The sequence below is a fragment of the Panthera leo genome, chromosome A3 (genome assembly GCF_018350215.1).
Source record: "Panthera leo isolate Ple1 chromosome A3, P.leo_Ple1_pat1.1, whole genome shotgun sequence".
Classification (NCBI taxonomy): Eukaryota; Metazoa; Chordata; class Mammalia; order Carnivora; family Felidae; genus Panthera; species Panthera leo.
This window is the reverse complement of record NC_056681.1, coordinates 8,486,254-8,509,866: the sequence shown is the minus strand read 5'-3', so window position 1 is coordinate 8,509,866 and position 23,613 is coordinate 8,486,254. Positions and strand designations below refer to the sequence as shown.

Here is a 23,613-nt window from a genome sequence, read left to right as displayed (position 1 = left end):
GTGAACTCTGGAAGCAACCAAAATAGGAGAAGAACCAATCTGGAGAGGATAGCCTTATGTGTAGACCCAGGGGCTTTGGAGACAAAGCTGCTTTGTGCCCTCATAGCTGCCTGGCCCCAGAGACCCCATGGAGGACCACCAGGCTTACAGTCACCCATCGTCGCTCTGGGAAACACCAGTGACTGTCTCTGCCCTACTAGGTAAGTGCCTCTCACTCACATCGAGAGTTGTGATTCACCTTTCCCCTGTTTTCCCATCACCAGGAGGGAGACATTTGTCATCCAACACGCCATCAGATGTTGGGGTTGCTGCTTCAGGAAACATGTGCATATCTGAAAATCTTTCTCTGCAGCTCTTTAAAGCCAACCTTTGAGTTAACAAGAGGTCTGATGAGATTTTTCCTTACGTATACCCACCAGGGGTGACTTCGTTGTTGAGTTGGTTGCTATTATTTGACAAAGGCATCAGACTATTCCTATCTTCCTTCTATTGATCTGTGGTAGGGGAATAGTGGATGTGAAAACAACTTTTTTTTTTGAAAGGGTGAAAGCAATCCTTCCAAACGATCATAGGTTCACCCCATGATTTTGTCATCTCGTGGAGTTCGTTTTATTACAAGCTAAACTTACGGAAGGAATCCCATTTTGGCTTCATCTTTTTGCGACTCCTTTCTTGGCTAAGTTAAAGGTTTAGTTTAGAATGTTCAATTTGGTATCTTATGATTGTCTTACAAAATTTTACAAAAAAGGCAAAATGCTATAGAGAGAGCTGTTCACTATGGTGATGTCTGAAGAGTGGGGCCTGTAAATCATTTCTCTTTTGCTCTACGGCAGCACAGAGAAATGGCTTATCCAGGGCTTGTACATGTCTGAGGGGTTGAGATATCCATGATTATAATCATGCAGCTTCTGAAAAAAACTCAGGGGAATGTATATGACATAATTCTAATCATAATCTTATATAAGAAATTAGGTACCCAAAGCATAAAACAAAATAGCTTGCATGGAATTGGACAGTCAGGCAATTAGTATGCATATATTGATTACCTGTTATATGCCAGGCACTTTCAAACCAGGGACATAATCAATACAAAAAAAATATTTGAAGGTACCACATACACATAAGATTGAGTCAGGGAGATGGGATTATGGTAGACTCTTTTACTTTTATTCTCTCCTAACATTTAAAAAAATGTTATGGTTTCATAATTTAAAAAAAGGGAGAGAAATATTTGAAACATTTAAAAAAATGTTATGTTTTCATAATTTAAAAAAAGGGAAAGAAATATTTGAAACAGCATACTGATAAAAGTTGCAAATGCTAATTTTGTGAACTTCATCTCAAGCACTGCTCTTGAGCAGACTCTGAATACTATCTGATTTACCTCTGTAATGATGGTATTATCCGTAACATCACTCCCATGTTATAGTGGAGAAATTATTTTATATCAAGCCCAATGACTTAGAGCTCGTTCAAGGGAGAACTGAGGTCCAGAACGTTGTCAACTGCTACTCCAAACATAACACACAAGGGTACATAACACAATTATGCGTGGGATTTCCTACAGTATTTCCTTGATACTTGGCTTTTGGAGCGGATGCCTCCTCAGCTATCTTGGAGTGTTCTCTGCTTTTCTTGTTTATCACTTTCCCAGACCCAAACTCACAGTTGATCCTCAATCAGCAGATGAATAAACCAATTGCACTTTGATAAGAGAGGCCAGGAACTGGGTTGTCTGCTTCATTTCTCAGAAGTGTCTGTCAACCCTGTGGGATTTTTATGGAGTTTTTGCTGTATGCCTACCATTGCAAACTGAAACACATGATGCCAACTCAACTCATAAGACAAGCAAACACATAAACTGGGAAGACGGTGATAAAAACAGGAAATAACTTCACCCTGGGAATATTCCAGAAACCAAGTTTGAATAATTGCTTCATGTTCAGTGGGACACAGGTTCACTCCCAGTTTGACTCACACATGTAAATACTCCTGACTACCTTATGACTGTTAAACACACACACACACACACACACACACACACACACACCCTTATCTTTTCAAAATGCTAACTGTGCAGCATGAATCAGTCAGTCTGAACTTCAGAGCACTGGGTCCTTCATCATCAACCTTGACTCCTCTCTTTGTCATCCTCACATCCAATCTATCAGCAAACCCTGCCCTGCCACCCACTTTCTAAATTTGAGACCTGTTCTGTCAGTTTGAGTAAATGTTTCATGTGCACATGAAAAAGAATATATATTCTGCAGTTACCAGTTGCTTTGTTCAGTAAATGTCAGGTCAAGTGTGTTAAAGAACGTTGGTCAAAATTTTTCTATTCCTCTTGATTTATTTCTGTTGGTTTGCCCACTATTTACTGACAGAGGAATATTAAAGCCTACCATTATGAATGTGGATTTATCTATTTCTCCTTTTAGATCTGATTGCTTCTGCCTTATACATATAGAGGCTATATTAGAAAATGTTTCTAGATTTAGCATTGTTCTATCTTTCAATGGTACTGACCCTTTTTGTTATTATAAAATACCCTCTGTACCTATTATATTGCTTCTTACCTTAAAATTGACTTCATCTGGTACTAGAGTAACTAATCAGCTTTCTTTTGATTAGTGTATGCAATATATTTTCTCATCCTTTATTTTCATCCTGTCTGTATACTCATATTTAAGGTTTGTCTCTTGCAAGCAGAAAATAGTAGGTTTTTAAAATATTTAGTATGATAATCTCTCTTTTCATTTGAGTATTTAGTCCATTTACATTTAATGTAATAATTAATGCATTACTAACATAATACTAACACATTACTAGCTGTTTCAATTAGTTCCACCTGTTGTGAGTTCCATTTTCTTTCCTTTATTATGAACTTTTACATTAATGACATCTTTTTTAGGTCATTCTCCTATTAGCTTGTTATTTCCATATTTTGCATTACTGCTGCTATACATTTTATTTCTACATATATTTTAAACCCCACAAGACATTATTATTATCTTTTAATGCAGTCAATATTCATTTAGATTTAACAACACATTTATTCTTCTGTTGCTCTTCATTCTCTCCTAAAATTTTAGTCATCCTTATGAGATTATTTTCTTTTTGCCTAAAGGACTTTCCTTAGTCTTTCTTTTAGTTAAAGTCCACCGGCAATGTAGCCACTCAGTTTTTGTTTGTCTGAAAATACACTTATTTCATCTTAAATTTTGATGGATATTTTTACTGGATGTAGAATTATAGGTTGGTAGTTATTTTCTTTCAGGTCTTAATTTTTTTTCTTTTTGGTAATGTTTATTTTTGAGAGAGAGAGAGAGAGAGAGAGAGAGAGACAGTGCATGAGTGGGGGAGGGGCAGAGAGAGAGGGAGACACGGAATCTGAAGCAGGCTCCAGGCTCTGAGCTGTCAGCACAGAGCCCGACATGGGGTTTGAACCCACAAACCGTGAGATCATGACCTGAGCCAAAGTTGGTGGCCCAACCGACTGAGCTACCCAGGCGCCCCTCAGGTCTTAATTTTTTAAAGGGTTTTGTCTTTGGACTTCCATCAGTCCTTCTGAAAAAGCAACTGCCCATCTCCTTGCTGTTTTCTATCGAAGTGGAGCACTGTGTCTCTCTTTTAGAATAACTTCATATCAATTTTCTTGTCTAGCTTTTGTTTGTTCCATTAGGTGAGATGTTCTGCAACTAGCTATCTGGACAGTTTCCCAGAGAGGAGTTTTACATATTAAATGCCTTTGGTTTTCCTTAGATGATGTTGGAGCTAGCGGCTGGAGGTTGAGGGAACGACAGAAGATCAGAGGGAGAGAGAGGTTAAGATAGACAGAGTAACTTTACTTAAGAGGAGTGGACCCCAGAAGATTAGCAGATGTCTGCGACCATAGGAAAGATATAGGGGACAGAATGGCAATTTATGAAAATAAATGCCCCTAGAATCTGAGAGACTATGATGGCCAATATTACATTTTATTTCTCTTTATTATGTTGTACTTCCCTGAAGTAATGGAGATTCAGAGAGGTTAATCAACATGCGTAATCTCAGATAGCTAGTACCCCTCTTGAGATTTGAACCCATGCCGGTAGGCTCTAGAGCCCACACTTTCAATTGTTTGAATGTTTATTTTTGAGAGAGAGAGAGACAGAGTATGAGCAGGGGAGGGGCCAAGAGAGACAGAGACACAGAATCTGAAGCCAGCTCCAGGCGCCGAGCTCTCAGCACAGAGCCCGACGCGGGGCTTGAACTCATGAGCTGTGAGATCATGACCTGAGCCGAAGTCGGAAGGTCAACCAACTGAGCCCCACCCAGGCATCCCCAGAGCCAACACTTTTAACTTCTAAGCTACAAGACCAGAGCCTTCTAAAGTTATCTGATTATAAACCAAAGTGAGAAATACCTCATGAATCGATATGCACATATTCATAATCAAAACTTTCACTAATCAATATTATCCATATTATGTGTAATACATCATGAAATATTCTATTCTATTCTATTCTATTCTATTCTATTCTATTCTAGTCCTATTCCATTCTGTTCGGTTCCATTCTATTTCATCCCATCCCACTCTATTTGCTGGGTCAACATAAATGGGTGGGTCCCCCATTTCAGATAAAAATCACTGCTGAAGACAATGACTTACCTTAAGGATTAGTAAAATACACAGCTCTGATTTGCTGGGGAAAGTTCTGAAAGCAAAAAAGCCACTTATCTTGTTGTTCAGAGATTTTAACAACAGAACAGCTTTGGGTCACCCCCTTCAGATTCTCTGGTAGGCAGCCTCCAATAGGCATGTTAACTTTCTACTGGCACTGAGCAAGTGAGGACATTATTTTGCTTGTTTGGGAACCCATTTTAGTTCTCTCTACACAGCACAAGGGCTGACGAGGTCACTCGGTAAATGTTTGCTGCCTGAGTCAAGTAAAGGGTCATCTCAGAGTTTTTCTCCTCTATTCTCTTTTTAGCCCTGAGTAAAGAGAGCTATGCCATCTCACTCTGGGTCAGAGTCAACAGTAAAAGAATCTCCTAGAATGGTCACTTTCCCAAAGTTGCTGTTTTAGTCTGCTGTGGCACCGAGGGATTAAAGAAAAATTACCACCCCCCCTCCCTTTCCAGAATTTCCTGTCCTGTCTTGTGGTTGACTTAAAATATTTCAGCTCCCACCTCCCTCTTTCTCACCATTACTTCTTCATGGTTAAAGAGGTTATAAATTTGCAAAGGAAATGATTAAGCAAATCCAACGCTCTTGGCCCGGGACCTGATTTTTCAAGGCCCCAGTTTTGGAGAGCTGAAGAAATCTGTGTGATGAAGGGTTTGCACATGAGTTTTTAGCCTTAGTCAGGACTGGGGCATAGTTTCCTGTTTTTGTACCCTCAGAACTGCTAAGCTCCTGGTGAACAACCGGCCAGCGGAGATGGGGAGGGGGTGGGGGCTTCGGGGAGAGGGTTGGGAGTCCAGAGGGGAGGAGAGAGCTATTCCTCCGTCAGCTCTGGCAGAACTTTAGTGAAAGTGGAGAGATTTTTTTTTTTAAGGCAATGAAAAAGAGACTAGAGGCAGATTCTAGACATTGAAGTTGAGGCTTTGAGTGGTAAAGAGGGGAAGAGACAAGTTTGAGCAGGGCTTTTAATGGGCTCCCAGATACTCAAAGAACAGTCGGATCTCAAAACGTTCCAATGAGCATGAGCGTTTATTCGACACGTATGCGCCAGGCACAGTGCTGGCTGCTTGGCGTGGAGTAGATCATTAAATCCACTTGGCATCTCTATTTGATGGATGTCAAAGCGAAGTTAGACAAGTTTAGTGAGGTGGCGTTACTGGGACCGTTCACAGACATGTTCATTTCTCTAGATACAGGGTGGGTGTGGGGCCCTAACCACTGTTGCTTTTCTCATTTTATTTTTTTCTTTCATAGCAGGGCTTGAGGTCGTGCTGGGCATTTGCCCGTTAATGCCTCTTTCCATGTTTCCCTTTGAACTGCATTTCCCAGGTTCCATTGCCAACTGGATTCTAGTTAACCTCCAAGATATTTTTCCTCTGCCCTTCTGTCAGCCGAAAGGCAGTGCTCCCTGAGAGCCCCACTCTGGTCCCAGCTACCCTCAGGCAGCCTCTCCCACCCCTATGCGGTGCCCAGGCCCCCCCCCACCCCCCCCCAGGGTGTCCAGATTCTCAGATTCTCTTGCTTTGGTAGTATCGCCTCTTCCTTCTGTCTGTATGGCCCCATGGTATGGCGGCATTCTTCTTCTGTGTCTAATCTCTAGGTGGTCTCCTTGTCACGTGCTTCCTTTCTCAGCTCTGCCAGCCCCTATAAATTCCCCTCTATTGAACCACGGGGCAAGGGACCCTAAGCGAGATACAGATGTTTGTGCCTCAGACACCGGACCCTGAGACAAGAGCTTGGAGGCAGGTAGTTTATTTGGGAGGTGACCCCAGGAAGCACAAATGAGGGAGAGTATGTTCATGAGTGCGTCACTACTGTGAGCAGGTAGGATTCAGTTTTGCTGGGGACCCCGGGGGGACATTCAGCAGACACATCAAATTGTCCCTCGGAGAGATGGGGAAGCAGAGATAATTATCTGCTATCTCCCATCCCCCATTGCTTGAAAGCTGTCCCTCCGGGCATAAAATTTTAGGCATTTCCAGATTGCCCCGCAGGTGAGCTGAACAAGTTCCCCTAGCGCCTGGAGAAAGCCACCAAAAGGAAAAGCCAATCGTGGAGGGAATTCTGAAGTGGGCTGAAGAGAAATGAGGCGGACCATCCACCCTGTCTGCTACCATGGCAACCTAGCTACTATTATAAGAAGATACAGTCAAGGAAAGCCAAAGGCAGACTCAAGTCAAATTCTGGGGAATTTCTAGAATTCCCCAGAAATTCTACTTTACTTGAGAATGGGATGGCCATCAGGGAAAAGTCAGTATTTTTCTTTTTCTTCTCTCCTCCTTCTTTTCTTTTTTCTTGGATGAGCCAGCCAGCCAACGCATTGCTACGATGGGGAGGGCCTGGCACACGGTTTATTCCTAAAGATTGGGCGGCCTTTGAGCCCGTGAGAGTGAAGCCACGTGTTCTACCTTGGGCAGATACCATCTGTCTCCTCATCAATAATGCTCACCGAGCACTTATTATTTGCTGGGCACTCTACTTACAAGCCATCCACGTGTTGTCACACTTACTCTTCTCAGCAACTTTCTGAGTTAAGTACTACTCTTATTCCCATTCTACAGAGGAACAAATTAAGGCTCCGACATGTGCAATCACTTGCTCACAGTCTCCCAGCCTTGGGTCATAGGCGCGGATCATCTGCGTGGATCAGGGGCCAGATTCCAAACCCACGTTTATGACACTTGGAAATGAGTATTTAAGCACTCTTGTAGGGACCAGCCCCATTTCGAGGTTTTATCTAGATGGGTATTTCTTCTGCTTTTTGAAGCGGCTTAAGAAGAAAGTGATTACATTTTGTAACACTGAGTAGAGAGTTCGGGTCACGCAATGAATATTAGTCGGGTTGAGTTTATGTTAGATCCTACCTACCACCAAAATACAGGTTGGATTCTGCCATGCTCCAGCTCCGATATTTTCTTCCCTATTTCTCAGGAGAAGTTTAAACTTCTTCCTCTGGGCTCCTTGCTTCATGACCTTGATGATCTGGTCTGTGCCTCCTCTCCAGCCCCCACTGTCTTATCTTTCCTCCCCATGGCCTCACTCTGGCCACACTGAGCTACTTGCCGTTGTCTCTGTAGACCCTAGGCTTCGGCACTTCCTGTTCTGCTGGGAACGCCTGGCCGACTCTTACTCATTCTTTGCGAATCAGCTCAACTGTTACCACCTCAAATGGCCAACCTCCCTCCCCTGGAGTCTTGTAGCAGTGACTTCCTCTGAGCTCCACAACACCCTACGTTTACTTATCACACATTGTATTGTTATTGTCCTTTTGCCTGCCTGTCTCTCCCACAGACATGAAAACATGTCTTTGGGAGCTTAGGTTGGGTTTCAGCCTTGACTCTGACATGTGTGTCCTTGGGCAGCATTGCGTCTCCCCTCTGAGCCTTAGTTTCCTCATCTGTAAAGTGGGTAGGAAGCAAGGCAATTTATGTGGCGCAGGACATCTGGCATCTAGTAAGTCCAACGTTACATACGCATCTTCCGGGCTGATCTTTTTAAGTTGATGATCAGTGGCGTGGCAGCTCTACCTAGACCCGTGCTTTTCAAATTTCCACCTGGAGGACTTGCTAAAACACACAATGCTGGGCCCCACCCTGAGACTTTTTGATCCAGCGGGTCTGGAGTAGGGCTTGAGAATTCGCAGCTCTAATTCGTTCTCGGGTGCTGCTGATGCCGATTGTTAGGGGACCACGCTCTGAGAACCACTAGCCTAGGCAGCTGGGGAGGGTGGATGTCTGATTAAAGTGATCGAACACTTCGTGCTGAAATAAACTCATACCAGAGCGTAGGGCAACCCACCGCCCAATGGATGTGGCCATAGGGTATCTATCAATTAATACATCCATTCAGCCAATATTTGTTGAGGATCCACTGCATCTAAGCATTATGCCAGACATTGACGACGGAGCCGTGAGTGAGACAGACATAAAGTCCCTGATGTTGATGAGTTCGGTCTAATGGCCCCGTTCTGGAGGGCAAGGCATCATAAATGCACATGTCCCATCAGTCGGAATTGAAGGGCATCCTCGGTCTGAGGAGTGGCTAACTTTAAAGATACTGATGTCAATAAGTGCCTGTTTATTGCATCACTGGAGTTGCCTCTAAATATCTATTTCACCGGGGGCGCCTGGGTGGCTCAGTCGGTTGAGCGACTAACTTCGGCTCCGGTCACGATCTCACGGTTCGTGGGTTCGAGCCCGGCGTCGGGCTCTGCGCTGACAGCTCAGAGCCTGGAGCCCGCCTCGGATTCTGCGTCTCCCCCTCTCTCTGTTCCTCCCTGCTCGTTCTCTCTCTCTGTCTCCCCAAAACAAATGAACGTTAAAAAAAATCTATTTCACCAAAATGATACATCAAAAATTGATTATGCTAATCCCAGAATCCCCTGGTCTGGAACTGCAGCCATCACTTGGCGTTGATCTTAGGGTGAAGTCAACCCATGGAACATGGCAGAGCAGAGTCCAGAGAATCAGAGCTAGGCTATGATACAACATCGGAGAAATGAAATGATAAACATCCTTACTGCTATCATTATTATTAGCCAGTGGGAATGGGAGTTTTCTGCTACTTGGTGCTGGAAGTTCCCTATGACATAATAGCTCTCCTTTATTAGCTCTTTATTATGCACCAGCCGCCAGCTCCGCAAAACAGGCACTAAGACTGTCCCATTGTTTAGGGAGGAAACTGAGAAGTCAAGTCACTTGCCCGCTAGTTGCGTGTAGAGACGTGAGAGGTAAGGCTGTGTCGTGGGGCATGAAAAGCTGGTGAGGGTAATTTATATGCTTTGCAGTGACACCAACCTAAATGGTTTGCAATCACAATATCCTTTCTTGAGCCTCTTTCCAGACGAAGCTGACAAGAATGGAAAAACCAACCAACCAACTCTATCTCTGCCTGGCGGCCTGGGAATCACCCAAGGCAGTTGACTTGCCCAGGTTGGCCCTCTTATTCTAAACTTGACTGCTTTCTAGAAGTTCATCAACAAACACATTCTTAAGAGCTGTTTTGGCCCGACCTCCTTCCTCATTAGGGAGTCAGGGAAAAGAGCTTGGCTGGAGATGGTAGCACCCTATGTTCTAGAACTCCCCCATGTGGCCAGATTTAAACAACAGCATCCGTGAGTGAGAGCCCAACGGGAAAGTAATGAGCTCCTTCAGTGGCGACCATTGGCAGAAAAGCAGCTGGGGCCATTTTGTCAAGAAGTACTCCTTTGGAGAAAAACAAAAAACAAAAAAGGCATACAGGTGCACGCCAGTGTCCTCATAATAAACTATAACAAAGGTGGCAATTAAGTTCCATTAGGGGCAGACAGCTTTAAATTAGATAATGTATTCAGAAAGCATTCTATAAACTGCGGAGTGTGAGAATGTGAAGCATTATTATTATTATCCTTATTTCTGCAAAATTGCCCGGATTGCTATGCCTGCCAAGGCCAGTTAAAGGGCCAGGGGATAGAGAAGACCAATGAGTAGCTCTCTGGGGAGAGGAGACAGAGGCGAAAGGGTTAAGCTCCCCAGAACACCAATGTATGCAAAGGGTTAGATCCCAACCGGTTTTCAGGCCAGCGCTAAGATCTGAATTACAAATTTACAGAATTTGCTGCTCAGTAATTTTTTTTTCCCTCCCCTAATGGAGCCTGTTAATTTCCAGTCGGCCACTTCGTGTTCACTGATGGCATGAGGAAGGTCTAGCATGCAGAGACGTATTTCTACTCCCCGCGCGGACCCCCTTTTAAGAAGGCTTCAAAAGGGACACGCAGAGGATGCTTAAAACCCACCCTTATCATTCTTGCCATTCTGCAAAGCGCATGCCCTGCGTCTGCGGCTTGGGTGAGTTAATAATTGAAATCATCTTCCTTTCCAAAATTGTCTTTAAAGTAGGAAGGCTAGCTGATTTACCTTTTTGTGGCTTAAGATCCACGTGGGACTATTTGGCCTAAGAAGTGGCGTTTGTCAGGTCCGGATTGTAGAAATCTGTTCCCTTCTGGGGGTGGGGGGGCAGTCGGAGAAGGAGCCAGCGGGACACAGATTCCAGTCTCTTGGAGTCTGATTTAATGGGGCTCCATTGCCATTGCCTCTGGACTGTTTGTAAGCAAACAAGGACAGTCCGGCTCAAGCGTGTGCGTGTGCGTGTGCGTGTTGAAATCCTGGGGAGCTTGCTCCAAGAAAAGAGCAGGGGGAATGCAACAAAAACCGAAGAACTTAACTTTCTTTCTCTTTTGCCTCCGTTTTTGGCATTTCTTTAGGCAGGCCTCCCCTCCCCTAGATGATGAATTCGCGAGGGACCTCACGGGCTGCTGAGAACAAGCACGCTTTTGAATGAACTCTTTTACGGATATCAGTCCAAAAGTCACCATCAGCTGCAACTGAAAAGCAGAGTGGGTTTTGTTTTTGTTTTTGTTTGGTTTTTGTTTTTGTTTTTTCCCCCAGTGGCGGCCATTTCGGCTCAAAAGCTCAGTTCTTGGAAGGGCCACTTCCTCTTGACACTGGAGAAGACACACCTCCCTGTGCACCTAAAAATAAAAAGTAAATAAATAAATGAGTTTGTAAATTTTTAACGAGGTCCCTCCGGCCCCTCCTGCAGGCCATAATTCCCTTTCGGTTTCAGAGAGTGTGTTTCGCGTCTCGACGTGCACAGCTCTGCCTTCCAAGTGGCCCTTCTGGGCTCCGCAGTTTGAGGAACTTGGGTCCCTCAAGGCTCTTTGAGACCCGAGAGCCTTCTCCTGAGCTCATCTGGGGAGTCTCTGCTCTTTTTCGCAGGAGTTCAGCGGGAGGCATGGAAATTAGTATTGTCTGTAAACGCACCAGGAATGAGCTCCCAACTAAAAAACAAAACAAAAATACACCACACAAACCACACACACACACACACACACACACACAGCAAACCCTCAAAACTCAAAAATGGGGTTTTAACGCACTTCTGAGGCTACTACTAGATTTCAAATCTCCCAAATAAGTCATTTTCCGAGTCTACTCTGGCTTCAGTTTTCTTGCCTTTTAAAAATGACAATAACAAAAAAACCAAAGCAATTTCATTAAAAGATTGCTCTCTCTTTTTTTTTGGCCAGGACGATATGAAACTGTTACAGAAAGTGTTGGGTTTGCAGAGAGGTTCTCAGCAAAGAACTCATTTAAGATTTTTTTTTAAATCCAGGGAGGTGGGGGGGATGGGAGGAGGGCTCCTTCTGCATTAGTGACTCAGCCCTGCCTGGGGGCATTTCTCATCAGGGCAAAAAGCCCCTGTGCCCAGCGAGGTGAAACTTGCAAATGAAACTGTCACCTTTCTCAATGGATGACTATGGCCCAGAGCTCACCAAAGGTCACACTAGGCGCCCCCCCTGGCGTTTGGGGACAAAGGAATAAACAGCTGCCTGGCCCTGTGTTCTATGATGATGTTGGTGGAGGAAAGTCACCCAGCCAGTAAGGGCTTCCCCAAAGGACTTTTTCCCGATTTGCGCCAAGTTAAGCATTCAGACAGGAGGCGGCATGAGGTCATTCTCAACCGGGTGAGTCACAGACACTGATCTCCAGGTTGGAGCAGCAGATCCGAAGAGGCTAAAGGGAAAGCTGCAAGGAAAAGACCTCTGATCTTTATTTGAAACCTAGCAATGGGCATCCACGCTGACAGCTAGCTGGCCACAGCAGCAGCCGACGCCACGCCCTCCCCCCCATCTGCTTTTTTAGAGATACCATTTTTTTCCTGAATGCATTTTCCAAGTGCCTTGTTTTTTTTTCTTTTTTTTTTTTTGGCCAAAGCAATGGTTTTATTTTCCTAATGTAAGACTTGTCAGAAGAGCATATTCAATGTTTACTTCAGATCAACGCGTGACGGCTTTGCACAAGCCAGCGCGTATGTGCGAATCTGTGTTTGCTACACGTGCCTGTTTGTATGTGTGATTATGGATATGTTCATGAATTTATTCCTGTATGTAATATAGAAGTATGAATGCGTGCATGCATTTGTGCATTTCTGCATATAAAGCATGTTTATATGTATGGACGTGTCCCTACGTGGGAATGAACACATATCTGAATATCATGTGCATATCTGTAATGGACTCTGCCCAGCCCCTCTCCTCTAGCTGTTATGGGATCCCAGCTTCTCAGCTTAGTGGGAGCACCGGGCCTGTCCCACCGCTTCCCAGGGTGGCCCCTGACTCATCAACAAGGGTACAAAGGCTGACCCCCTTGGCTCAAGATAGAACCCAACTGCAGTGTGCAATTCTGGCTCCAGAGCCCCCTGAGGGATCAGGATGGAACTCAACTCCAGCTGAGACCAATCCTTGCTCAGCTCCCTCCCCTGCCCTGTTGTTCACTTCCTCTCCCTCCCCCCTCCTGGTCCTCCCTGGACCAGAAGCATGTCACATGCTTCTGAATCCCTATCTCAGGCTCTACTCCAGGCAGCCTGGCCTAAGGCAGGACTTTTATGTAAGTGGGAGTGTGTGCATGCAAATATATGTGTGTACACATTTGCATGTGTACGTGCCCATATACAAGGGGAAAAAATCTAGAAGCATCTGCGAAGGAAAACAAAATGGAGGAAGAGCACTGATTTCATGCTGTGGAAGATGAAGGTGTCTCAGAGAGGACAAGAGACCTGCTTTAAAAGTTGAAAATTAAAAGATGCTTTAGATGTAAATGTATTTTTTTTATTAAATCAGAAAAAGAAAGGTACAGTATACATGATATCAATCAATCATATGCTACTTTGAATTACATTTTAATAGACTCATGGTCCTATTTACTCCTCTGTACACGTATTAAAAAAAAAAAAAACCTCGGGTATTTGAATAATCTTCTGGAAATTTTTTATTAACTGGGGTTATGGGGAGGGTTTTATCGGAGCACATCCTGAAACATTAGGAAATTACAGACAGACTTTGAGATAAGTGTCAGACAGAACAGATGAAGGAAGTCCCTCAGCCATCTGAGAAGCATTAATAATGTAAGATGCGGAGACCAAATCTTTGCTAGTACAGGACGCAGGATTAAAACGGAGACCTCGGTGCCCCCTTGTGTCGCAAAGTAAACTTGCAACTTCATTTATTTTGTGCCTTTTTTTTTTTTTTCCCCTGAAGTTGTAATCCTTGCCCTCATCACTGAGCACAGCCGTCTTCCCAAATCATTTCAAACCCTCTGCGGTCAATCTTTTCCCTCTCATCAATAACTTTCAAGGACCCTATTCGAAAAGCGACTCGTATTCATTCCTTTTCCATTCCCCACACATTCCATTTCAGGAAATTGGCAACCTCCCGGCACAGAGCCCATGTTGTCCCTCCTCCAAATGTGAACTTAACCGGATTTTTGTCTCTCCTCTTGGAGCTCAGAAGAGGAGCCTGCACGTACTACAGAACTTAATTCCCTCTGCAACTTACTCACCACTGCCACGTTTCGTAACTTCGCCAGGATGCATTCCTCCGCCCCCTCCGCTCTCTGCTTGGCAACCTTCAACTCTTCTGACCTAACCGGTTAACCTGCTAAACCATCTTTACGGTCATTTACCGGAAAAGATTGGACCCGAGACGTAAATAATACACCTCAATATACAACAGCTCAGGCTTAATTTGTAGGCAGAATTTCATTTGATGGCCACGAGAAGAAGACTATGTACATGGAGTGGGCTGGGGGAGGAAACGGAGTAGGGAGAAGACATCTTGGTGCAGGACAACTTGGTGGGAACTGTAGTAATTTGTTTACTTGGTTTTACCAGCTGGTCCGATGGATACAGGGTCTGTCTGCACTTGAGCGTCCAACATCCGCTTTGGTCCCTGGAGAAAAATAGAAAGAAGTTGCACCCTAATGAAAGGCTGAACCATCAAGGGCAACGACTGCCGTCTCTTTAGCGCTTACTCTGTGCCAGGTGTTGAGCTAAACAAATGCACTTTTTTCATGAGTGGTGGATAAAAGAATGGCCACCAGTCAGATGTTGCAGCGCAATGCCCAGTTATAGTCTTTCTAGCATTGCGAAATCTTGGAGAAATTACTTAACTCTTTTTTTTTCATTTAGTTATTTAAGTAATCTCTGTACCCAGTGGGGCTCGAGTTCACCACCTCGAGATCAAGAGTTGTGTTCTCTCCCGCCTAAGCCAGACAGGCTCCCCTTATCTACCTCTGTAAACTCAGCTTCTCCATCTTTAAAATGGGGACAATACAATGTCTCAGAGGGTTGCTCCAAGATAAAGTGAGTTCATACCTGTGAGGTACTTAGAACACTACCTGCGCTGTGAAGAACGCTTCACAGTTGTGTCTTGCTTTAGTTACCCCGTCCGATCACTTGTGAAACACGTTGCCCTGCTTAACTTTTTACGAAACATAATCACCATCTGAAATGATCTTATTATCTATGCCCTGATATCTGTCTCCTCCACCTGAATGGAATAAACTCTGAGTCAAGTATCATTATTACTATTGCTATTATTATTATTTTACCTTTTCTGCCCAGTATAATGTATATACAATAAAATCAACCTTTTTGTGTACAGTTCTGTGAGCCTTGACCAACCCAAGTAGTCATGTCACCACCACCAAAATCAAGATATAGCGTAGTGCAACCACTCCCCAGATCCCCTTTGAGTCTCTTTGGAGTCAACCCCTGGCCCCAACCCCCAGACCCCGGCAACCACTGATCTGTCTCCATCCCTAGAATTTTGCTTTTCCAGGACATCATATCAACAGAATCAGAGTACATAGCCTTTGAGTCCAGATTCTGTCATATAGCATAATGGATTTGCGATTCATCCATGTTGCTGCATATATAAGGGGTATTTTATTGTTGGTCCTGTTTTACAGTATATGTAGTATAGGCCAATGATAGTGTAATATAGGATAGTATATATATCTCAGTAAGGTGTGTATATGTGTGTGTGTGTATATATACATTTATATGAGATAGTGTGATATAGCAAAGTATATATAGTTGTATAGTACAGTGTAATATATAGTATAATAAAGTATATACAGTATAGTATATATACATAGTACAGGCTAGTATTATGTAATATAGGATGGCATAATATAAGATGGTGTATATTGTATAGTATACATATAATGAAATCTAGTGTATTAAATGTAGCATGGCATAGTATAGCATAGTACAAATAGTATAGTATATATTATATAATACAGATAATATATATACAGGGTAATATAATACAATAAATACACTTGATCTTAGCCAAAAGGCCGAGAAGCGATTATAATACAATAAATATAGTAGGGTATAGTGTATGTAGCACAGTGTAGTATGCAATAGCATATATACTACAGTATAGTATAATATTGGGTAGAATAGTATAATATGCTATTATAAAGCATATCTATATATGTATATAGCCTAGTAATACACATAGTATCATGTCGTATAATGTAGTATAGTAGAGCATACACAGTCTAGGATAAGATAGTACAACACACAGTGTAGGACAATAGTGTAATGGTATCGTGAATATAGCATGGCTTACTAATATAGCATGGCTTAGTACAGTACAACACATAGGATGTACACAGGGTGCGTATATGGTGCGTATACAGTACAACGTACTGCGGTATATGTTGCATAGTGTAATGCAGAGTAGTACAGTGGAAAGCATGTTCTGTAGAGAATGCAATGTAGTGCAGTTTACCGCTGGCATCAGATCGCTGGGTTTTGAATTCCAGATCGGCCACTTCCTGGCTGCTTGACTTTGGTCAAGTTGCCTTAACCCCGTGCACCTCAAGTTTACCAGCGGAGCTTCACAGGGAGGCCGTGCAGAGGAGATGTGAGCGTATGCGTAGTGCTGTCGCACAGTAGGTGCTCTAAAAGAGTTACTGTGATTGCTTTTTGTTGGATTCGTTCATTCACGGGACAGCACGTATGGATCACCTACTCTCTGCAATACGTCGTGTCCATCTGGGAAGATGAAGAGGAGAGGCCAACACGGAGTAGTGAAAGTTGGGACTCAAAGCTCGAGGACGGCTCCGTCCCTCTCAGGTTCCTGACCTCTGATCAATCCCTTGTCTGTGAGCCTGTTGTCTCATTCGTGAGGCCACCCTGGTCCTCCCAGCATCCTCTGGAGCTGACCCCATCATCACTGTCACCATCAACTCAAAGGAGAGAGCTCAGTGAGCTCAAGTCACTCGTTTTCCACCAGGAAGTGGTGGACCCGAGCTCTGTGTCCCATGTGCCTGAGTCCTGAGCTCGTGTCCTGCACTCTACGTGGCTCCCAGCCAGGCCGTCTGCCTTGCACCGTGAACACCTAAGTCACAAAGTTGCTGGACACTTGGTGGCCTCTCACTCACCTGCTTCTTTACAGCCTAGGGAGGGGCTGACTGAAGAAGAATCATAATAATCATCATAAGAATAAAAATCGCTGTTCCCCCCTGACAAATTACAACATCCCAGGGATGGTTCTAAGGTTGCCATATCTGATCTCATTTCATTCGGGCTAACTCTGTGACCAAATCGGCCCGTTGATAAGGCACCTGAAACTCAGGAAGGCGACTTGTGCAAGGTCACGCGGCCACTGAGTGGTAGAGCTGGGTGCAAATCCAGGGACGAGCTTCTCGAGGGCTGGACTTAGGCTGGCCCTGGGGAAAATGATCCCTTCTGTTCCCACGTCACCCAGCATGCCCTCCGTTGTGCTGCTGTCTGTCCTGGTTCACACAGGCCTCCCCCCTGACACTCAGCCTTAGCCTCCAGAGGTCCTATTCCTTCAGGTACTGAGGGTCTTTTTAAATTTTTTTATTAGATTTTTTTTTAAGTTTATTTATTTTGAGAGAGAGAGAGAGAGAGCATGTGCAGAGGAGGGACAGAGAGAGAGGGAGACAGAGAATCCCAAGCGGGATCCGTGCTGTCAGTGCAGAGCCCGGTGCGGGGCTCAAACTCATGAACTGTGAGATCATGACCTGAGCCAAAATCAAGAGTCAGATGCTTAACCACCTGAGCCCCCCGGGCGCCCCAGTGCTGAGGGTCTTGATGGGCTGAGTCTATCAAACTCAGCTCGCTAAGTGGCTGTCTTGAGCTGAACTTGGCTTGTAAATGGGTTATGACAAACAGATTTTCTTCTTTTAGGTTTTAAGTTAAATGCTGACATTTAGAGATTAATGCCTTGGAGCACCTGGGTGGCTCGGTCGGTGGCCCGTCTGACTTTGGCTCAGGTCATGATCTCCTGGTTTGTGAGTTTGAGCCCCACGTCGGACTCTCTGCTCTCAGCACAGAGCCCACTTCAGATCCTCTGTCCGCCCCACCCCCCCCCGGCTCTTCCCCAACTAGTGTTCTCTCTCGCTCAAAAACTAAGTAAAAAACATTAAAAAAAATAAAAATGAAATGTTTCACATTACCATCCGCACTTTTGTTCTTCTCTCTTGAAAAGCGAGAAGACCTGCCATATTGGACCCATAAACCTGCAAGGCGATAAATGACTGGGACCGAGGGGCGGTGCCCCCTTTTAGATGGTTTTCCAGTTGCCACAGACCCCTCCCAAAAGCAGTTTTTCTGCTTTTCCAGTTGCCACAGACCCCTCCCAGGTCTCTTCGCTCACATACGTTCCCCCTCTGGCCGCCTCAGGCATGGACTTTGGCGATCAGAGCCCCTGGAGGCCACCTTTGTCCTGCCTGGTGTATCAGGACGGTGCTTCACGGTTTACAACCAGCCGAACCAAATCCACTGCCACCGGGTCCCTCTCAGCAGCCCGGTGAGGGGGGGCAGTGATTAGTAGCCAGTCTTACAGATGTGCAAACCGGCTCCAAGATAAGCCAGGGCCAGCTTATGTAGCAGCGGACTGGCCACCTGGACTGGGAATCCGGACCTCAGATCACCTGTCGTCCAGGCTCCATCCCGTCCACCACTGCTCTTTCCAAGCCCTGGGCGGAGTAACGGAGCTAATTGTCACAAGCCTCAGTTCAGCCTGTGCCCAGGGGAGACGGGCAACGATGACAGGTAGGGGCCCCTGGGGAACGAAGAGCGGGCCTTGCCTTCTTTCCAATCGCCACCGCCTCCTCTGTAAGACGTGCAGATGGGACGGCACAGAATCTTCTAACGCTACATAAAGGTGTCTCAGGGGCTCCCACAGGGGCAGAGATGGGGGGGCCACCAGCTAGGGGGTTCTTGGGCAAGACGGCGTGGGGAGCCCACTCCCCCTGCAATCGGGGCTCCGTGTTGGTCAAGTAGATGTGTTTCTATGTCCACACGTATGTGTGTATACACCCACATGCACACGCACGCACACGCGTGAAGGTTCTCAGTTGCTTTGTGAACGAAGTCCCTCTGCTCAAAAACCAAACGCTTGCAAACAGCTGCACCTGCCGAGTTCTAAAGGCTTCCTTCCAGTTCTTTTCAGACGTCGCATGAACTGCTCAGGAGGCTGCTCCCTGTTAGAATTCAGGCAGCATGCTGGAGGAGGGGGAAGGAAGGAGCGGAGCAGAGACCACCTCGCTGGGAGGGCACAGAGCGAGCAGGGATTGGCTGGCGGTGAACTTGGGGAACTGACTGGGGCAGATGGTCTTGGGGAGGGAGAGAGAGAGGTGGCAGTGAACGGAGGGAGAAGGGAATGCAGGGAAAGGAGTCCTGGGGGGGGTTTAAGGTGAGAGCCACGTGGGCTGATGTCCCCCCTTTGCTGGGGGTTAAGCTCCAGTCCACACGGAAGGTCCCATAAAACTTGCCAGGGAGATGAGAGCGTCTACTACAGAACTCCTGCTTCGTGCCAGGTGCTGGATCCAGTAGGGTGTGTGCATGTGTGTGTGTGCGTCTGTGTGTGTATTTACGTTTATTTATTTATTTTGAGAGAGACAGAGTGCACGAGCGGGGGAGGGCCAGAGACAGAGGGAGAGAGAGGATCCCAGGCAGGCTCCACACAGTCAGCACAGAGCCCAACGCGGGGCTCAAACCCACCAACTGTGAGACCATGACCTGAGCCGAGATCGAGAGTGGGACTGACTGAGCCACCCAGGCGCCCCCCGTAGGGCATATATGCATTTGATTCTCATGGGAACCCTCAAATGGTAGCTGTAATCATCACCTCAGTTTTGCTTAAGGGACACCGGAGGCTCTGAGGGGTTACGTGATTAGCCCAAGGTCACACAGCCAGGTAGGAAGTGGTAGGTCTAGGACTCGAGTAAGTGAAGCTGCCTGTCTTCACGGCACAGACTCCTCGGCACCGTTCTGTCCTTTCTACTGTCCTACGTGGCACCATTGGCACTTTGGGCTGGATACCTCTTTGTCATGGAGGGCTGTTCTGTGCACTATGGGACATTTAGCAAGGTCCCTGGTCTCTACCCACAACATCCCAATAGCACTGACTCCTAGTTGTGACGAGCAAATCGGTCTCTGACGTTGCCCAGCGTCCCCCACAAATAAAATCACTGATTCAGAACCATTGGACGAGAGCCATCCTGTCACGTCCAGGGGTGCCATGGGTAAGGGGATATGCAGAGAACACCCCCATGAGCCTCCGACCAAAACAAAGAAAAAAGAAAGAAAAGAAACCCCCCCAAAAAACCAACCAAAACCAACAAGAAAGACTGGGCCCGTGAGCTCAGAACCTTTCTAGAACAGCACCCTCCCCATGCCCTATGCTGCCCTGTGCACTGTGGTTTGGCAGGGAATGGTTCAACCAGAACTTTGGGCCAAAGTAGTAGTCGGTTTGGAAATGTCTAGAAAAGTGCGATTAGGGTTTACACTCCTCTCCAAGGAGCAAGACCTGAGAATGGAGACAAATTTTCCAGCAAAACCACCCAAAGCACGATCAATCTTTCAGACACCCCCTCCTTTGGTGGTTGGTCTCCTTCACCTCTTAAGAACTGGAGAAGAGCTTTTCACTGGAGACTTGGGGGTGACGGAGGGACTCTGGGCCAGGCTTCCCTTTTCCAAACAGCCCCAGAGCTTGACTTCGGGCATTGCCTCACATTGAGGTTCTATACACACACTGAGACCAGATGGAAATGTGATGGCATTTATCTTAAGACTTTAAACTTGGGGCCCGAGACGCTGCATTTCTAACAGGCTTCCCACAGATGATATTTGGAGACCAAAGCTGGGCCCAGGGGAACCATCGGACTCTCCAGCCTCCATCTGTCGGAAGTCAACAATACCAACAGATATTCAGGGACCAGGGCAATCAGGAGCGATCAGTTGGTCTCGGGCACATCCTAGACCATGTCCCTACCCCCAGCTCTATCACGACATGAAGGTTACCCCAGTGAACCCCGGCCCCACGGCTACTCTCAATGTTATTTCCGTGCCCTCCTCTATGGGCTCCAGCCACATTCCCGCGGGGTCTAGGTATGACTCCGCTTGTGGCTTCTGCGAATGGATGCTTGATTACCGCGCTTATCATTTGATTAACGACCTTTAGACTCTCCTTGTTTGCCAGGACTTATATAATAAAACATTTACCGGCGTCGTATTTCACTTCATCTACGCCTTCATCTGTTCAACAAACACTTACGGGGTGTCTACTATGCTCTACCCACCACGCTGCGGAGGACTGCACGTCTGCCCGTGACAGTATGGCCACTGCCCTCCCAAGGCTAACAGTCTCGGGCAGGAGACGGAGAAGAACCGAATAGACACAAATAACCCAAAGGTTAATCGATTATTGAATGTCTGGCCTCTGCTCACCCCTGTGTAGGCCTCTCTGGAAGGAAGGAGCTAATTTTTGGTCGCCTGTATATCCCCAACACCCAAGATCGGGCTCACAGCAGTTTCCTGGTTTAAACACTTCGGGTCTCCCTTTGGCCACAGACCAACCCTGGTGCTCCTTATCACCACCCGTGCCTGCCTCCTATGCTCTCTTCCAGCCAGACTGAACTTCGCTTCCGTGCTGTCTCTCCAGCACCCCCACGCACCTGCTGTTCCATAGGCAGGAACACACTGCGCCTTCAGACCTCCCCTTGCCTCCTCCTGCACAGGCTAATTTGAGGCCCCACCTTAGAGCTCACCTCTTCTGAGAAGCCTTCCCCGATACTCCTTTCAACCTCAGGGCAGGGCCACATCCTCATGCTCAGGTTCCCTTCACCTCCTGGCTCTCCCTGCACTCAGTACTCCCGCCCCCATCAATCCACACCCTGCAGGTGGGTGATGTCTGTGTCCACCTCGCTCTGCGTGCCTAGCACAGCACCTGGCACATAGAAGGTGCTCCGTCAGTATTTGTGGGGCCAATGTCCAAGCCAGTCCCTCCCTGAAGGCGGGCACCACACTTCCGGCCCAAGATCCCAGAAAGAAGAGTCGCACAATCCACCTACCAGGCCCTTAAAGAAGCCGCCGAGGGACTGTCGCCGCTTCTCCGGTCTCTTCTGGGACTTGTCCCCGTTCTGCAGTGAGTTCACCTCCACCACGGCCGGCTCCACACACTGGGCGGGCTCTTTGGCGTCCTGCTTGTTGTTCTTCTGCTTGTTCCCCTCAGCCGCCACCTTCTTGTCTTTGGAGGAACCCTCCTTGCCCTTCTGGCCCGCCCCTGCCGGCTCCGGCTCCGGGGGCGTGATGACCTTCTCCGCGGAGTCCGATGTCTACAGCAAGTTCAAACAAAACGCATATTTAGTAGCTGCAAGACAAGTCTCCATAGCAGGTGAATAAACGTGTCAAAACGGAGGTGTTCAAGTGTTGGAGGGTGTCTACGTTTTCATGCATCCTGGACGAGATGGGGGAAAAAATTAAGAAAAAATGTGCGAATCCTCATTATGGTTCAAGGTCACAGTAGGGGATGTTTATTTGTTTATCTAATAATTCACTCACTAATTTATGCTTTCCCAGCCAGTATTCTTTCCTCCCTCTCCTGGGACTACAACTTGCGTTTTCCTTGGGGAACCAGGATTCCCTTTCCTCTCTTTCATGTCAGACAAACTTATTCCACCCCTGTGGCTGGGGCCTGGCGATATCAGAGCCTTGCACGTGATTGGGCTGCTGTGATTGGTTCAGAGTGGCTGAACACACATTAGAAACTGAGCCAATCGCAGAGCTTTGCTAAATCAATCAAGAGAGAGGTCGGCCCTCTTTCCATTGGGTTTGAAGGTGTAGCTTCCAAGACCAGCACCATCTCTAGGGAAAAAAATCTGCTTGAAAAGGAAGCCAATAGGAAAGCAAAGTTGAGAGATGGAGAGAGAGAGAGAGAGAGAGAGAGAGAGAGAGAGAGGAAGAGTCTATAAGCTGATGGTATCACATATGTCCCTGGATCTAGCTGTTCCTGAAGCCCTTTTGAGCTTAAGCCAGCTTTGAGAGCGTTTCTTCCACTTACAACTCTTTTCTGGGTGATGCCTATTCTTTTCTTCTGATTACGTCTATCGTGGTTTCTGGTGTGAAAGTGTGCTTTCACTTATAAAACAGTGGTGAAAGAAGAGGAGTGTTTTATTTTTAGTTTTGAATGTACAGCTTTCATGCTACAGAGAAATTTTTGCAATCCTGCTTGGTTCCTTATAATTCCGAGGGAGGAAGCTGTAAAATCCAAAATTCTAGCAAATGCTAGGTAAATTACAGATAACAAAATATCTGTGAAGTAGAAGCCTTTTTCCCATCGTTGGGGGCCACACAGATAAATTAAAACATGCCAGAGGCCTGGGGTAAGAATAATCACATGGAGACTTTACACCCCCATTGGGAAAGCGACATAAGAACTATTTTTCTAGTGTAAGAAAAACACCAGTTCAAGCAACGCCGGCTTTGATGTTGGGGAGAAAACTGGAGTTGGAGGGGATTGTGGCGACTTATCACATGCCCTGTTTAAAGGGGCAATGGCTGTTCCGACCCAGCCAGATGCTCTACAGGATTGCGGCCCTAGTGCTGTGAAATCTTGTATTTTTCACATGGAAACTTGAAAAGGAATTGTTTTAAATGCAAAATATGTCAAGTTTAAGATACTGACTTCAAGGCTTTAAGGCCCTGGGAATGCAAACTGGTGCAACCACTCTGGAAAACAGAATGGGGGGGTCCTCAAAAAATTAAAAATAGAACTACCCTACAACCCAGCAATTGCACTACTA

The 23,613-nt window shown here is 46.1% G+C and overlaps 1 protein-coding gene and 1 long non-coding RNA gene across 2 annotated transcripts in view; one reads left to right on the top strand and one right to left on the bottom strand.

Annotated features, from left to right (window-relative positions):
* The first annotated feature begins 158 nt into the window (after window positions 1-158).
* LOC122214873 lies at window positions 159-11,092 on the top strand. Its single transcript, XR_006200117.1, has 4 exons — window positions 159-200; window positions 9,498-9,597; window positions 10,298-10,491; window positions 10,908-11,092. It is a non-coding gene; the product is annotated as an uncharacterized LOC122214873 (long non-coding RNA).
* Window positions 11,093-13,417: 2,325 nt separating this feature from the next.
* BCAS1 (brain enriched myelin associated protein 1) overlaps window positions 13,418-23,613 on the bottom strand; it is a 101,550-nt gene continuing 91,354 nt past the window's right edge. Inside the window, exons 12-13 of the mRNA XM_042930628.1 lie at window positions 21,883-22,146; window positions 13,418-14,432 (exon numbers count right to left, since the gene is read on the bottom strand). Of these exons, the coding sequence (XP_042786562.1) occupies window positions 14,358-14,432; window positions 21,883-22,146 (339 nt within the window). The 3' untranslated portion in view covers window positions 13,418-14,357. The remainder of the gene's footprint in view (window positions 14,433-21,882; window positions 22,147-23,613) is intronic.